This window comes from Cebus imitator, unplaced genomic scaffold (genome assembly GCF_001604975.1).
Source record: "Cebus imitator isolate Cc_AM_T3 unplaced genomic scaffold, Cebus_imitator-1.0 Scaffold386, whole genome shotgun sequence".
Classification (NCBI taxonomy): Eukaryota; Metazoa; Chordata; class Mammalia; order Primates; family Cebidae; genus Cebus; species Cebus imitator.
The window spans coordinates 219,902-237,015 of NW_016107701.1; the positions used below are offsets into that span (position 1 = coordinate 219,902).

General features: G+C 42.6%; 1 protein-coding gene across 2 annotated transcripts in view; it reads left to right on the plus strand.

Moving 5' to 3' along the window:
• The first annotated feature begins 5,871 nt into the window (after positions 1-5,871).
• Positions 5,872-17,114, plus strand: part of USP3 (ubiquitin specific peptidase 3) — a 79,551-nt gene continuing 68,308 nt past the window's right edge. The window contains exon 1 of one of the 2 annotated variants that reach the window (XM_017508104.2): positions 5,872-6,206. In XM_017508104.2, the coding sequence (XP_017363593.1) occupies positions 6,116-6,206 (91 nt within the window). In that variant the 5' untranslated portion in view covers positions 5,872-6,115. The remainder of the gene's footprint in view (positions 6,207-17,114) is intronic. The other variant, XM_017508106.2, reaches the window with a different exon arrangement.

Sequence of the window (17,114 nt, forward strand, 5' to 3'; positions counted from 1 at the left end):
AAAAAAAAAAAAAAAAAAAAAAGTTGTTTGGTGCTAGAGCCACACTGTTTGGCTTAATCTGTCAGTGCTTTATCTGCAAAGCAGGTCTTTAAACAAGACAACCCCTTCATCTCCTTCATAAAGGGAGATTACAATGATAAAGAGGAAAGCCTTAAAAGCAATAGAAGTCAATATGTTGATGACATGGTAATTAAGACAATGGCACCAAACACAAATCTTTCGTCAGTTACTCAGAGGCTTGTCCGTGTCCTGTGGTCACTAAGCATCTCCATTATTCAGAACTTTGGCTTCTCCTGTGTAATACTGTGAAATCATTCACATGATCATGTGCACAAGAGCTGAAACTTTACCTTCTTTGATAAAAGACCAGTTATTGATTGTGTAAATTTGTGCAATTTTTAACATTCTTTGAGCTTTAGTTCTCTCACCAGTAAAATGGAGATAATATCTACCTCCCAGGTTTTTTTAGGGGGTAGGGGGACGATTAAAGAATAAATAAAAACCATAACATTTATTGGGTCCCAACTAGGTACCTGATACTATGGCAACTAGTTGGGACCCAATAAAATGTCAGTTTCTGTTCTCAAATAGTGGAGGTCCTTGAATACGTAGAGGACCATATCATGTAATTATTGCTGTAATTGCTTTAAAAAGAAGCACTTCCAACAATATTCAGTGCACAAATCACGTTTTAAGATCTGCTATTGCTGAACTAGGTGCTGAGAATCCTCCGATGACAAGAAAAACACCTAGTCCCAAGAAAGACTGAAATGTGAACAGAATATAACAGCACCATGTGAGAAGTGTGCTTGGGTGAGTAATGGAGGGCTTCCTGGAAGAGGCTACGTGCTTCATGGGGAAGGATTAGGAGCAGACCAGGTAGAACAGGGCAAGGCAGGGGCGGACACAGCGGTGTGAGGAAGCACATTTTCTATGAGGAGACTATTTGAAGTACTTCTGTAACAAGGGAAAAAGAAAAAAGCAGCAGCTATATAGTAAGAGGGAGGGGCCAGGTACCGGTGAGCGCAGTGGGTTTTGGATTTTATCCAAAAGATGGGAAACCATGTAACAATTCCAGCAGGGAGATGACGTGAAAGGGGTGAATGGGAAGAAGTGGGGAGAATACCACCACCGGTATTCCTGAGTGGGGAAGTGAGGGCTGGGTGTTTGGAGCCCACACTCACCCCTCTCCAATTATTTAGTCATTCAACCAGTAGTTACTGAGGGCCTGTCACCTACCAGGCTGTATTCCAGGAGCTGGAAATCAGGCAACCAACAGGACTGGCAAGGTCTTTGTTCTTATGGAGACTGACAATAGATAAGCAATTAAACATGCAAGGAAATATCAGGTGCCACTAGGAAAATTAAACCAGGCAATGGAAGAATTTCTGAGCAGCGACGGCCCATTCCCCGCCCCCAACACTTACCAAAGGCCTCTTCTTGATCTAACTTTGGTTTTCCAAGGAGGCGTTGCTCCTAGAAAAATCTCTATCGTAAATATTAATAATTAAGCCATCTTGGCTGGGCGCGGTGGCTCACACCTGTAATCCCAGCACTTTGGGAGACCCAGGCAGTTGGATCACGAGGTATGGAGTTCAAGACCAGCCTGGCCAACATGGCGAAACCCCATCTCTACTAAAGATACAAAAATTAGCTGGGCACAGCGGCAGGCGCTTGTAATCCCAGGTACTCGGGAGGCTGAGGCAGGAGAATCGCTTGAACCAGGGCGGCAGGAGTTGCAGTGAGTTGAGATTGTGCCACTACACTCCAGCCTGGGTGACAGAGTGAAACTCCGTCTCAATTAAAAAAAAAAAAAAAAAAAATTAAGCCATCTCTCAGAGTGTTTCCAATGAGCCTTCCCCTGAGAGGGGAATAGTCAGAGCTAGTTTTCCCCGGGGCCTGGTCTGTCTTGTAATTCTCGGTTAAGGACCATTAATTCTGCCAAAAGTCATAAGTTTAGGGTTTTAGGAAAATCGCGGCAACCCTGAGACCTTTCCTGAAGCGGTTCCCTTGCAACATGTGACCTCGCCCTCCCCTCACTACCCGGCCCACTTCCATGTACATACAATTATCCTTTAGGAGAGAAACATTTGATTGTACGGTTTCAATTTTTCATTCCTCCCCAATGAAAAATGCAAACTTTTCAAACAGGCCCGCCAATTTGGGCAGGTTTGGCCGAGGAAACCACCCTCTCTCCCAGCCCCCGGATGTCCAGAGACAGCAGCACTCGCGTTCAAGAGCACGGGAGCTGGGGAGACTGGATCGTCACCCTCAGGGCTTGCTGGGATGCTAAGTCAGAGCTCCTCAGTGCCAGAGGGAAGCGGACCAAGAACAGAAACTCAAATGTTATTAAATGCAGCTGAAGAAACGAGGGACTGAAAAGGCAGATTTCCCAGTGTGCCTCGTGGTCTTCCCCCATTTGACTCATTTACTCACTGCGGGTTTCTTTCTCTCCACTCTTTTCTTGTTATGAAAACTTTCAAAGACACAGGGAAGTTCGCTATTTTAGGGAAATCTAGCAAAAGCCCCAGGAGGGAGGGCCTCTTAGATTCTGCCCAACTTCTCCGGACTGCCTGACAGAATTTACCCTCTGGGGACTATTACAATCTGGGACTAAATTAGGGCTCCTGCTCCCAAGGGATTTTATTCTAGCTGGGGAGAGAAGTCACTAATACAAACTTTTTTTTTCCTTAAAATAGTTTACACCTTACAAAGACCTTTCACATTCCTGATCCCGTTAAAATTATAAAGTCAGAACTGAAAGCAAATTTAGAGACCATCTCTAGGGGTCAAATATTGGGCTACCTGCTAAGCTCCTGCCCATGGCAGACATGGCTAACATACCACACACTCACTCGTTCATCTATTCACTTATTTATTGGACATCCTCCATGTTCTACAGAGCATGTTAGAAATAAAGCAGAAAACCAGACAGACTTGTTTGCTACCTTATGGAACTGCAAGGGGAAGAGAGACATTAGACAATTACATGCATGAAGAGTGTTTTTAGGCGGGGCGGTTATGAGTTTTTTTAGGACTCATAACTGTAATCCTAGCACTTTGGAAGGCCTAGGCAGGAGGATCACTTGAGCCCAGGAGTTTGAGACCAACCTGGGCAATATAGGAGACACCATCTCTATTTTTTCCCCACCCACCTCTATTTTGTTTTAAAAAAGTGTTCTTGGCCAGGTGTGGTGGTGCATGCCTGTAATCCCATTACTTTGGGAGACTGGGGCCGGCGGGAGTACGAGGTCAAGAGATTGAGACCATCCTGGCCAACATGGTGAAATTCTGTCTCTATTAAAAATACAAAAATTAGCTGGGCGTGGTGCACGCGCTTGTAGTCCCAGGTACTCGGGAGGCTGAGACAGGAAAATCGCTTGAACCCGGAAGGCGGAGGTTGCAGTGAGCCAAGATCCCGCCGCTGTCCTGCAGCCTGGGAGACAGAGAAAGACTCTGTCTCAAAAAAAAAAAAAAAAAAAAAAAAAGTCATAATAATAATGTGTTTTTGTTGTTGTTGTTGTTTTGTTTTTTGAAACGGAGTTTCACTCTTGTTCCCCAGGTTGGAGTGCTATGGCGCGATCTTGGCTCACTGCAACCTCTGCCTCCCAGGTTCAAGCGATTCTCCTGCCTCAGCCTCCTGAGTAGCTGAGATTACAGGGGCCCGCCACACGCCCAGCTAATTTTGTATTTTTAGTAGAGACGGGGTTTCTCCATGTTGGTCAGATTGGTCTCAAACTTCCAACGTCAGGTGATCCGCCCACCTTGGCCTCCCAAAGTGCTGGGATTACAGGCATGAACCACCGCGCCCGGCCAAATAAAGTGTTTTTAAAAGCCGGTGTTGGGGCAGACAAGGGCAGCACACACTGGGAGGTACCCTGGGGGTGAGACAGGGTCTGGAAAGTCTCCCTCAGGAAGTGATGTTTAAACTGAAGTCTAGGGGATTAGGAAATGAGTCTCTGAGAGGGTGGAGAAATATTACATAATATGAAGCATGGCCTGAGTGAGGTCACTTCCAGGGCTGAAGAAGGAGCTATGGATGCTAAGTGGGGGTGGGTGTCCAGAGGAAAACAGAAGGTTGGTGGAGCAGGGCCTTAAAGACAAATAGGTTGACAGGGAGAGATGGATGGAAGAGCTTGAGCCAAGGGCAGATATTATTGTTTCTCCTCTTAAGTTTCCCAGGATAGCAGCGTTCATCTATTGTTATTAAAAACAAAGTTGTAATTTATTGGCCACCTATTATGTGGTGGTAATTTTCATGAATTCTCACATCTTCCTGGCAAGACAAGTATTCTTCCAGTTTTACAGATCTAGAAGAGGCTTGGAGCGGCTAGAGACACTTGCTAAGCCTGGCCGTCAAGTAGGTAGCAGAGCTAAGATTTGAACGCATGCCGGCCTGTCTTCCTAAGCAGACGCGCTTTCCACAACGCCTCACTGCCATTAAAATCCCAGGCCGAGGCTTTCTCTAACAGCAATCAAATACCACTTGGAAAAGGACAGATCTTTGAGGAATCTGAAATACTTCTGGGGAAAGGATGAGCAGAGGTGCCCCCGGTGGGTGGATTTCAATAGGCAGAGGTCTATGCGGAAGAAGCCGACTTGTGGCGTGGGAGGTAGGGAGGAGTGAGAAGTGATTGACGGGGCGTCCCTAGCTGCTCTAGGACTGCACTGCAGGGAGGTGCCCGGCTCTAACCACTGCCCGGCCCGGTTAATCATTTCCTGACCTTCCTTCCTCCTCTCTCCCTGGCCGCAAGATTGCCACATCAGTCTTTCCCCTCTGCCTGCTCCCCTTCTGGCCCCGAGTCTCCTTCGCCGGGTTTTACAAGGAGCCCCAACTTGGAAGCAATATTTGTAATAGCCCCGGATGTCCTCAAGTGCCCCAGTGAGGTCGCAGGCTCGATCCTGGGTACACCGGCCCAAGCGACCCCTTGAGGCTTGCTCTCTCCCCTAACCCCTTACTAAAAAGAGGTCAGAGGATCACGGATCCAATCTTGACACAGATTAACAAATTACAGACTTGGTTTCCCCCGCGGTAAAAGGGACGGTAACAAGGGGACGGTAGCAGTGAGCTGGTAGGGTGTTGCAAGGCTTAAATGCGGTGTGTGAAGTGCCTGGCTGGGAGACCGGAGAAGGTGTCTAACAAATGCTAGATCCCTTTCCTTCTTATCTCCTGGAGGGGAGTTTAGCTTGCCCAGCAATCCCAGGCTACGTTCATCTCCGTTGAACTTCCATGTTTGAAAGTCCTGCGACGTGCTGGAGGTAAAGCAAAAGGTAAGTCACAGTGACAGGGTTTGAACGCGGGTTCATGGGCGCCCCTGCGGGCCCAGCCACGCAGCATCTAGGTTGCTGGCTAAGGCCACGTGTTCAGAACCTAGAAAGGGCTCCGGGTTGCACCTGCTGCAGGGAGCCAAAAGCTAAGTCGGAACTGCCCTGGCACCATCAAACCCGCTGCCCGCCTTCCCCGGGGCCAGGCCCTTGCCTTCCCCCAGCTTGTTTTTTCCTGTATAAAATGAAGGCCATGGTGCCAGTCTGCCACAGAGGTTTTAATCTTCTTCACACTTTGCTGTGCGGCGGGATTTTTACCACGAAGCCGCGGAGTAGTCGGCACTATGTAGGTTCAGTCTCCTCCGCCCGCCGCAGGAAACGCGGCGGACTGCTTGGGGTGCCCCGCTCGGCGCCCCACCCTTCCCGGTTACGGGGAAGCGGCGGGACCAGGGAAGTCACTTCGGAGCGCAGTCGGACTCTGCGCCACCAGCTGGAGCGCGCCGGGACCCCACCCTGCGGGGTGGACGGGTGCGGGCCCGGGGGCGGGGCTTGCCCGGGGGCGGGGCGGGGAGGGGCCTGCCTGGGAAGGCGGAAGCCTCTAGTCTAGGGGTGGCTGCAGAACCCGGATCTCGGATTTACACGTTCTACGGAGCGGGGCGCCGGGAGACGGCGGGCGAGAAAACCCGGCGTCCGGAAGCCCGTGCTTTCTTTGACGCAAGGGCTCGAGACGCAGCCGCCGTCGGCCGATCGCCCGGCTAGGAGCGACTCCAGACGGAGCCTCCGGAGTTTCTCCGCCCCCACCTCGCCCGGTCCTGGAGCCACGGTCTTCCCAGCCACCTTCCTCGTGGCCATGGAGTGTCCACACCTGAGCTCCAGCGTCTGCATCGCTCCGGACTCAGCCAAGTTCCCCAACGGCTCCCCATCGTCCTGGTGCTGCAGCGGTGAGTGCGGCCCCGGGCCGGCCCCGCCGCGCACCCGAGGCCCCGGCTCTGCCGGGCCTGCCGTCTAGGGGCCGCGGGCGGCCGGGGCAAGGACTTGGGGAGGGGCTAGGCGGGGGCTAGCCGGGCCTGGCGGGCTGGGGAGGGTAAGCAGTGAGGCGGGCGCGGGCGGGAGCGGCGGCTGCTCCTTTGTTTCTCGAGGCCCGACGGCCGGGCAGGCGAAGGAGAGGCCCGCGAGGGGCGGGAGTCTGCGGAGGTCTAGAGCGCGTGGGGGCAGCGGCGGGCGGGGACCCTGGCCCGCGGCGCGCGCCCTTGCCCCGCCCTGCCGTGGCCGGGGGCTGTGCCCGTCCGTGTCTCGGGGTCGCTTGTGGAGCGGGCGTCCGGCCCCCGAGGGGCTGCCGCACGTGTGGAGGGGCCCGCGCCGCGCTCCTCCGCCTACAGGACGGGAGGATCGCCGCTCTCCCGGCGCAGCATTGTCTGGGCTGCGGGACGCGCGGGGGCTCCTCTCCGCCGCCGGTCCCGGCCCGGCTTTCCTTTCCCTTCTCAGGCGCCGGCACCTCGAAACCCCGAGAGGCGCTCGGAGCTCGAGCGGCGGAGGTCGGGGTCTTTCATCCGCCTTGGGAGGGTGAAGTTTGAAAACAGGCTGCTGGCTGAGAAGCTCGGAGGCTGAGCCAACAGCTGCTTTGGAGGGGACGGCTCGAGTTTGCTTTTCACACCTTTTGGGTTGTCCGAAATTGCCTTGGGATTCCCGAGTTCCTGTGTTGTGAAACAGTTATTCGGTTTATGTAAGGCTTTTGAGTTACTTAAGCGTTTTAACTCCTCCTGCGGGCCCCCTTGGAAGCCCCAGTGCCCTCTCATTGTCTGCTCTAAGCGACTTCTTAGGATCGCACCGGCCACACGGCTTTGATTACTTCCTGGTAGGGCCCTGGTGCCACCGCTAGTCTTTGTTTATTAGCTTTGAGATGATCGCTGGTAGCTTGGGTTATATTAATAGTGTACAAATCGAATTGTTCACTTCAAAAATCTTAAGTTCATTTGAAATGTAGAAAAACGGCGATGATATGATTTAGCTGTGACATGTCTCATGGGCCGGAGCTGGGAAGATAGTTTAAAGAATGCCTTAACAGTTTTGACAGCTTCTTAAATAGTGATTATGTCCTTGGAAAAAACATTGGTAGGTCCACAAAGAAAAATATACTCTGGGATAAGGAATAGAAATAACTGCGGTTTCCTGGCGCGCTCAGACATCTGATGCTTTGCTTACCTTTGTAAAGTCAGATATCTTTTTCTGCATGAAGCCTTTAAAAATTAACCGGTTAATTGGTTTCACAGAGTAGTATTGCAGTTCTTTTGTGAGGATGCAGAAGCTTGTGTAAATTACCTTTTACCTATAAATCTGTTGGAATGTTGAGTATGGAACAACAAATAGGGTGTGTGCCACTACTTTACAGATTGGTTGGTGGTGGTACATTAGCTATAACTAGCTATTGGTGTGGTGCTATAATTGTAACTTAACTTTTTTTCCCCAAAAGAAATTTGAAAATAAAAAAAGGACCAAAGTTAAAGCTAGGAAAAGCGTACCTCATAGGGAATGGTTGGATTACTCTTGCACATCTGTAGTAAACTACAGAAAGACAAAATGGACAATTAGTACACTTCTGGTATTTTCTGGGTGAAATCACATCAGACTTAAAAATGGCTTCACTGGGCACATCAATCTAAAAAAAGGAAAATAATTGTGCAAGTGGCAGATACCCTCTTGTGAGTCAGTCTTGACTCTGTCAGTCAGGGAGTCCACTTGACTGTAAAAGAGATACAGGAAATTGAGCATCTCTTGAGGAACTTAATAAGTTAAAGTGGAGCATAAGGAGATGTGCTGATAACAAGAATGAACTAGTATGTTTAGCCATAAGGGAGGAGTGATTTCTGTCCAAGGAGTAAGATGGCATCTTTGCGTCTTGCAACAAAGTGTTCCTGACAAAGATTTACACGCCTGGTTCTAGTCACTTGCTTAGATTTGTAGAACCAATAAAGCTAGTTTGGCAACTTTGTGTGAGTCCACAATCTGAACTGAACCCATTTCATGCGGGTTCAACCCATTTGATATAATCTAGCATTATTGTATTAAGCTTGATCTTGTGTGCCTGTTGTTTCAGTGACTAAACGATCAGCAAATCTGTGAGTCCTTAACTAACTCGTTATCTTGGAGCGTTATATAGTCTGGTGTTTTTTTCGCCCATACTCTTTATTTTATTTTATTGCTTTTGGTAGGGGACCAAAAGGTAGCTGAGGTGTTGAATAATACTGTGACTGGGTGTCAAATCTGATTACGTTCTTATTAAGGAGGGGAAAATCCCTGTTTTGGCACTGGGACAATAAAAGTAATGCCCTTGCCTTTTTCTTTGGGAGTTTGCAGTTATAACACAGCAAGACAGCCAAGCAAATTGCAAAATCCCATAACATTCTGGGTTCCATCAGTTAGCAGTACCTAACTGGACAAATAGTTATATTTTCTTTGAGTATCAGTTTCCTTATATAACCTGTAAAAAAGGATACTTTGCATTTACTTCACAGGTGGCTGTTATGATGAACAAGGTAATTTTTTGTGAAAACTTTGTGAAACTTGTATACACTATTCAAGTAATAGGTGGTATTAGAGGTCAGAACATCTTTATAAAGAGGACTCTGAATAATTAAATATCCAAAGCCCATTAAATGGGGACTAGAACAGACTGGCTTTATGCTGAATGATGCTTTACAGGGAGATACAGAACTGAACAAGATTACAAGAAGTAAAAAGTAATTTTACTTCAGAATTAACATGAGCTTCTTATCCGTGGAAAGCACTGTGTGTTAGGTTATGTAATTGTGTATTACAGCAGGTCTTACACTTTTTGTTCTTAGGACCCCTTTAGAGTCTTAAAAATTGTTGAGCACCCAAAGAGCCTGTATGTAGCCTGTATCTGTTGATATTTGTCACATTAGAAATTAAAGCTGAGAAAACCTTAAATATGTATTCATTAATAGGTTTACAAATAATAATAGACCCACTACCTATAACATAAATTGACAGCTTATGTAAAATGTTTTTCAGAACAAAAATTTAGTGGGAAGAGTAGCATTATTTTACATTTTTGTAACTCTTTGTTCAGCTTTATAGAAGACAACTGGATGCTTACATTGCTTCTGCATTCAGTCTCTTGAAGATAAATCCATGTTGTGGTTTAAGGTAAATGTTGAAAATAGCAATCTCATAATAACGTAAAGGCTGATTTATGTCTAATTGTTGCTTAAGGGATTCTAATTTTAAATGAAAAAGTTTTAAATAAAAGCTAGGACATTCTCTCAAGCATTTTGTTATGTGCACACATCAGATGTTATTTTCAGAAGCTGGAGGCTTGGGCAGTCCTTATTTTTGTGGGTAAAAGAATTTAACCAGTGGGAAAAAGCACAAATTGTTTAAAAAGATGCCCTGAATACAAGTGTTTGAATAAGGAAAGGCAAAGACCAAACATTTGAACTCAAGGGCTTGGGTTAAACAGACAGTTAAATGAGAGAGATTTAGTAGGGTAGGCATGATAATTTTTCTCTGATTAATTCTTCAACGAGTTGAGAGTGCCTCTTTAAGTTTTCAGTACACACTTGCCTCATATTACTGTACCCAAGAAAAAGTAATTGTAGATCAAGTAAACGTTATGCAATTTTGGGTGGATACTAGTGATAAACTCTTTTTTAAGGGATCCCTTCAGTAAGATGAGGTGCTGGGATTACATGTGTGAGCCTCCATACCTAGCCTCCCCCCTTCTTAAGATACAATGAAAAGATGAGGTGCTGATTATTGGTTGTCAGTGGTAATAAATTTGTAATGGACTGATCAGGTTGTGATAAAGGTAAGAAATTACCTTGATGGAGTGATGAGTTATTTTGTATCGTATTTCTCCCCAACCTACATTTAACACTCTTGTTTGCCCAGTAGACTAAATTTTCTAAATATAGGCAGTCATTTGGTTGTCATTAGGTCAAAGGCATTTACTGCTTTTTAGTAACATTCTATGATGTATTTATTAAGTGTCTAACACTTAATAGGTCGATAAGTAAATATTTGCCTACTAAATAAAGGAATTTTCACTTAGATGTGACTGGAAGGGTCTTTATGTTGAAAATAAATGCAGAGTAAGTAGGCTTTCCCCCAGAATGCTTTTACTGGCCTGCACTCCCAGTGTAGGCTGGATTGTGAGCAAATGACCATTTGCAGTGTTGTTATCACAATGAATTTGTATTCTTTTGGTAGTCCGTATCTATAGATGGGCAGGTGGACAATTTAGTTGTAAATGCAGATATGATAGTTAAAAATCAGTGGACAGGTGATAGTTTTTTCACATTAATTCTAACATTTAGTATTTGAGTTATATATATCCTTCTGAAGAATTTAAACTTTGTTGGTAATATTTATAAAGCTGAAGTCAAATGTCTTTCTAGTCTTTCTGCAATATTCCTCCCCCACCCTGTCTCCCAGAATCTTAAAGCAGTCTCAGCTTATTTCCAGAGTCTCTAAATGATTGGTCATGGATGTGAAATGTGTGAAATTCAGAATGTGCTCCATGTTATGTGTTTTGTTTAAAGAGGCTGCAGTATAGAGATTGAGCTTAACACTTCCTTGTTGTGAAGAAGTTTTGACACACTGATCAGAAGTTATTTTCCTAGTAACATGCTTAATCGTGCGTAAAGAACATCCTTCATGGTCTAAGCAGAAGAAATGATGGAGTTGGGGGAAGAACTCTAACTCTTTGGTGTGGTTTCCTGTTATTTATCCCCAAAATAATTTCATCTCTTCATTCTTTGCTTGTACACCATTAGCCTTAGGCTCGTTTAACAGCCTCCTTTTTCCTCATTGAAATTGATGTAATTTCCTTCTCCACTGGAATATAAAAGATTGATTTTGGGTTCTTCAAGCTAGGTTTAGAAATACTTATGTTTTATAGAGTTTGCAGCTCAGTGAGTAGACCAATGAGCAATTTACTGTGTAGCTCAGTGAGTAATTTAAATTCCTGTTTTAAAATTTGAGTCCCTCTTCCATCAGGGACTAATTTACATGTACATTATTTCCCCTAACCTAACCAGCTCTGTTTTTTTTTTTTCTTCTTTTTGAGCTTTTCTCCCCTTTCTGACCTTGTTTTTTTTATATTTTTTCTTCTTTGAAAACAAAACGTTAGTCTCCTTTGACTAAGCTGCAGTTTCTGACCTACATACATACAGGTTTGTGTTCAACCAAGGCACTGAAATAGATTTAGTAGGTAGATTATCAGTGTTTGAAGTGGAAAAGGTATGCTGTTTAATGTATTTTGATATTTTATGTTTATTCATAGCCTCTTTAGACAGGAGAACAATTGCATTCTAGGTGTTTTTAATAGAGCTTTCCTGGACAGATGGCTTGGAAGGAAGTACTTTGATGGATTCTCAGTAGGGGCTAGTACTTTTTGGAGGGTGTATTTATGATTAAGCTTACCTTGATTGACAATTTAGAATGCTGAGAATAGCATTAAGGACAGTAACAGCTTGTTGGTCTTACCTAGAATTGTCTTGTGCCAAGACCTCTCAAGATACCCTGAGATTTCTGTGTAGTGGTCTGTTTTGAGAATGTAGGTAAGCCTAGGCATCCTTGAGACTGAAAAGAAATTCACGTAAAATTGATCATTCAATTGTATCTTAAAATCTTTGGGGTTTTTGAATGAACTTTGGCTTAGAAATTTGTAGAGATCATCTTTTTAACTGCTGTGAGTCTGCAGATGTGATTATCTATAGTAATTCCAGATGTTTTCTCATCTGTTAGTTTTACTGAGTAGGAGTATAACTGAGAACAACATAAAGTAAATTCAAAGTAGTTTGCTAGCATTTAATCCTGACTAATTTAATTAACTATGCATCCTTGTAGTTTTTTCTGTTTTATAGATTATGAAACAGACAAAGGTTACGAGTTGCTTAAGATGCATGGGAGGTATTAAAGGTAGCCCAAAGCTTCAACTGTAATACTATTCAGACTTTTAGCTTGCATTTTTTTTTTTTTAAAGCAGAGTCTTCATTTTGTCATTCAGTAACTTAATGTTTGACAGTTTAAAGAATATAAAATGTTTGGAACACATACTTTAATTGCTTTGAAGATTTTTGATATGAAAATATATTTTAAATTCCATATTTCAAAAATTACTTATTTTAAAATTTGGTATTTGATTACCCCCTCACCCAATTTAATATTTAAAGTGCTGGCAAGTTGGAACAAGGAATTGGTGAAATACTTTGGAAGAAACAACTGTTTTAAATGTCAACCCTTTTATGCTCAGATCTAATTTTTTTGTAGGCTGAAATTCATATTGCATTAGTTCAGACATAGTAAACCAGTGTCCTCACTATAGCTATGGATAAAATGTAAATGCAATTAGCTTTTGGTTATTTTAACAATGGGTTTCAGTTATTGAAGTCTCTCTACCCCCCTTATTTTTTCATTTTTTTTTCTGTTAGAAGATTCTTCTTGGGGGTGATTTGTTGTAGGGTAGAGGAGGGAGAGAATTCTTAAGGTATTGAATTTTGCATTTGCTTCTGGTACCTCAGAGGTTATTTGAAACATTTGCTTTTAGTCAGTGTACTTTGTTGATTCCATTTAGTTTTTCTAAGGTTTTCCAATTGTATTTCCTGTAAAAATTACAGTCTTTAGACTATAAAAACTACTATAATAACTGCAGATCTTAAGACAAATTTCCCCCTTTTTTATTTTTAGACAGAGTTGCTCTGTCGCCCAGCCTGGAGTGCAGTGGCGCGATCTTGGCTCACTGCAACTTCCACTTTCCTGGTTCAAGCGATTCTCCTGCCTTACCCTCCTGTGTAGCTGGGATTCCAGGCACCTGCCACCATGCCCGGCTAATTTTTGTATCTTTAGTAGAAACGGGGTCTCACACTGTGTTGGTGAGGCTGGTCTGGAACTCCTGACCTCGTGATCCGCCTGCCTCGGCCTCCCAAAGTGCTGGGATTACAAGTGTGAGCCTCCATACCTAGCCTCACCCCTTCTTAAGATATAATGAAAAGTGTATCTTCAGTGTGCTATTTACAGATGTATAAAATGCAGATGAATTTAGGAAGGTAATTTCAGATTTTGAAAACTGTTGAAATTAAACTTGGACATTGAAAAATCAAATTTGCAGTTGTCTTAAGTGTTTGTGTTAGCTAGATGCCTCACAATAAATACTAGCTAATATAATTTTATAAGACCCTTTGAAGAGGGAATTGAGAGTTTATTTTTACAATAAGCCAGGTTATGTCAAAGATATTGTAACTGACTAGATTTTATGTGGAGACTTTGTACTCTGCCTTAGTTTTTTTTTTCTGTTCTTTTTTTGAGACAGAGTCTTGGCTCTGTGGCCCAGGCTGGAGTGCAATGGCGCAATCTTGGTTTATTGCAACCTCCACTTCCTGGGTTCAAGTGATCCTCCTGCCTCAGCCTCCTGAGTAGCTGAGATTACAGGCACACTCCACCATGCCCAGCTAATTTTTTGCATTTTTAGTAAAGACGGGGTTTCACCATGTTGGCCAGGCTGGTCTTGAACTCCTGACCTTATGATCCGCCCACCTCTGCCTCCAAAAGTGCTGGGATTACAGGTGTGAGCCACTGCGCCTGGCCTCTGCTTTAGAATTGAATAGCTCTATCAGTGTGAGCTGTTTCCATTCTTGAGTAGAAGTTTTCTCCTGTTTTTTCTTTGTTCTAGCTGGGTTTAAGACAGCCTTCTTTGTAGAAATTGCTTGTCTGTTTATCCTTGATTCACACCGAAGACTCTTAATTTTCTGAACTGTTCTTGTACTGTGTCATCACCAGAAAAACTGGCTGGAAATTAACTGTCATCTTTCTTCAGGTTTAACTTAATTGATCATAAGAAAGTATAATTATTGTTTTAGCTTCTTTAAATCCTTGTCCTTGATAACCAAGCTCAGGTTTTAATTTTTGCTTACTTATTTTTCAGAGGTGGAGTCTCACTCTGTCACCCAGTCTGAAGTGCAATGGTGCAATCATAGTTCATTGCAGCCTAGAACTCTTGAATTTAAGTGATCCTTCCACTTCAGCCTCCCAAGTAGGCTGGGACTACAGGCATGTGGCACCACACCCAGCTAATTTTTAAATTTTTTGTAGAGATGGGGTCTGGAAGTTGCCCAGCTCTTGAACTTCTGACTTTAAGCCATCTTTCCACCTCAGCCTCCCAAAGTACTGGGATTACAGATGTGAGCCACCAGGCTGGCTGGCTTTTCTTTTTTAAATAGTAGATTTTAAATTGTTCATTACTTTGTTTTGAACATTTGTTGCACAATACTGGGGTAATGTTTTGATTAAAGTTTTTGAAGATCAAGTTTAAATTTCTAGAAAACAAATTTCGGACATGGAATTATTCCCTGAGATAATTGATAGACAATATGTTAGAAAAATGTTCTATGATATTAGGCATTTAGAAAACAACTGTATAATATACACACTATGGGACTGGCAATTGTAAAAATTGCTAATTGAGCAAATTTTAATTTTAGTTGCACACAGTAAAATGTTATTTGGTTTGAGATTAACTCTTATTTCCATGTGAATTATTTTGGATAGTAATAGTGAGATACTTCAGCATTGGAGAAATTGCTTTATAACAACTAAAGGATCAAACTTCACCTTAAGTGTATGAAGTAGCTGCCGGAGCTCAACATTCGTGCCATGAGAATTTAATTCTGAGAGCCTAAATGCATTCATTTCATTTTAGTCGCTTTGAATATTTTGTTTGTATATAGTTTTTTAGAGCCTCATGTAAAGATATATGTATTTCTAGTTTTTTTCTTTGAACATATAATACAGATTTTTGGGAAAATGTGGGTCATGTTTGAAAATTGCATCTGTTGATTGTAAAAGGAAATTCAGACTCTTGGTTTTGGTTAAATAATTAGAACAGCTATTTAAAAAAACTAAAATAGTTAATGGTTTTGGAGTTTGCATGTGCCTGTTTTCTGAAATATTGATTATCTAACCCTCAGGCAGGGAATAAGTATTTGCCAAGTTTGTATTTCTTTCTTCTGTTTCTTCAAAATAAGTCCTGTTGATTTTAAAAGAATAAAGAGCTTCCCAGTAAGTGCAAGTGTGGTACTTTTCCCCCCTCCACTTTGTACTTTAGTGTTAACCTTTTTTACATAACCACAGAGAACTAGGAAGAGAATTGTACAATGCAGATATTAAGACTATTGTCTGCCAAGGAAAGTCTTTGATGTTAAGAGATCCCTAAACTTTTTATTTACTTGTGGGAGGGAGTGCTTCCTTAAATATATATAAGTCTTTTCTTATATTGCATACACTTGCAACTATTATTTTGAAATAATAGTTGTGTGGTGTTTACATTTATGACCTGATTCATTTCTTTTGAAGTGCCACTACTGTTTAACCATGGGCTTGCTTACTCAGTTTGTTGGCAACAGCATATAATTGCATCAGATCTTGCTGTATTAAATAAATGGAGACATTAGATGTCAGAATTTTTAAGTAGTTCATGGCTTTTTTTTTTTATTCTGTATATAATCAGCTTCATAGGGAAAGTTATTTTTGAAATAATTTGAGCTCCTGGAAATTTTTTTGTAACTATTTATGTCTGGTCTCCCAAAGGCAAAAATGGCCCATTTTGACTCTGATGTAGTAATCTGCTTTGGCTTTAGTGGTTTTTAGTCTTCCCCCTACTATACAGTTCCGGTATTTAAACTGAAGATCAGGAGTAGCATAATAGCTTCATTGGGTGTTTTTCACCAAAATAGATCTGAACAAGTCTGAATTTGTGGTAGAAGAAACCATAACAAATTTGTTCAGTGCATTACAGTTTTTGAGACTATGTTGTTTCACACACATTGTTTATATGTGTTGTTTCCATTTCATGGTCAAAGCATAAGGAATCCATTTAAAAATAGAGTAAAATGCTAGAGCCAGTAGGGGGAGGGGACCAGCCTGTGGACCAGAATTTGCCTCTGTGTTGGAAGTCAGCAGGACCAGGTGCCCCTCTCTTCTTTGGCTCTGTAGGTATCTGGATCTGTTAACATATAGATGACAAATTTTGGCCAGCTTTGAAATTACATTTGCTAGTAGAGGGCACATATCATTAACTCTGCAGTGGGAATAAGGAATTCAGTAGGTGCCTGACCCCAAATGATAAACTGCTATTCTAATTTTTATGCTGTATAATAGATTTTAGACATTTTTTTACAAAGATAAAAATTGGGGAATTTCATGAATTGATACGAGTGTTAGATCAGTTTACCATTTGAAGATTAATTCATGTTTTCAGAACTGTAATACACATTTCTGAAATATACAGAGTTAGGTAATAGTATCAAAGGGCTTAAAATAGAAGTTTAGTCTTCCTCACCTCCACTCTCAGTTATTCTGTCCAGAGACAATCTCTCTAAGCTCTGTTTAGCTTTCTGTCTCATGTTTAACTGCAGAATTCTAACCAATGCTCTGTGATTTCTTAATTTGTCATTTTTAGGTATTACTCCGTGATATCTTGCTGTGGTAAATGAAGACTAGTGTTTGCACCACTTGTCGTTCTGTCTCTACATTTCCCAATATAATTAGATTACATATTTTAGTTAATATAGTGATTAATTTGTCTTTCTTGCCCAACATTTTATTTTTTCTTGAGTTAATAATTGCTGCTTTAAAAATTGCTTAGTTTACCTTAGATACATTTTCCCTTAAATGTTCCTTTAAACCTGTCAAGTGTCTATGAATACTGTTTTCAACCCCTTCAACAGATTAGAATCTCTTAGCACTAACTCTTTTCCAAAAACTTTTCCAGAGCCCTCTGACCTCTGCTTTCATTTGAAATAATTGTTCTCCAGGCCTACTGGAGAGTTTTT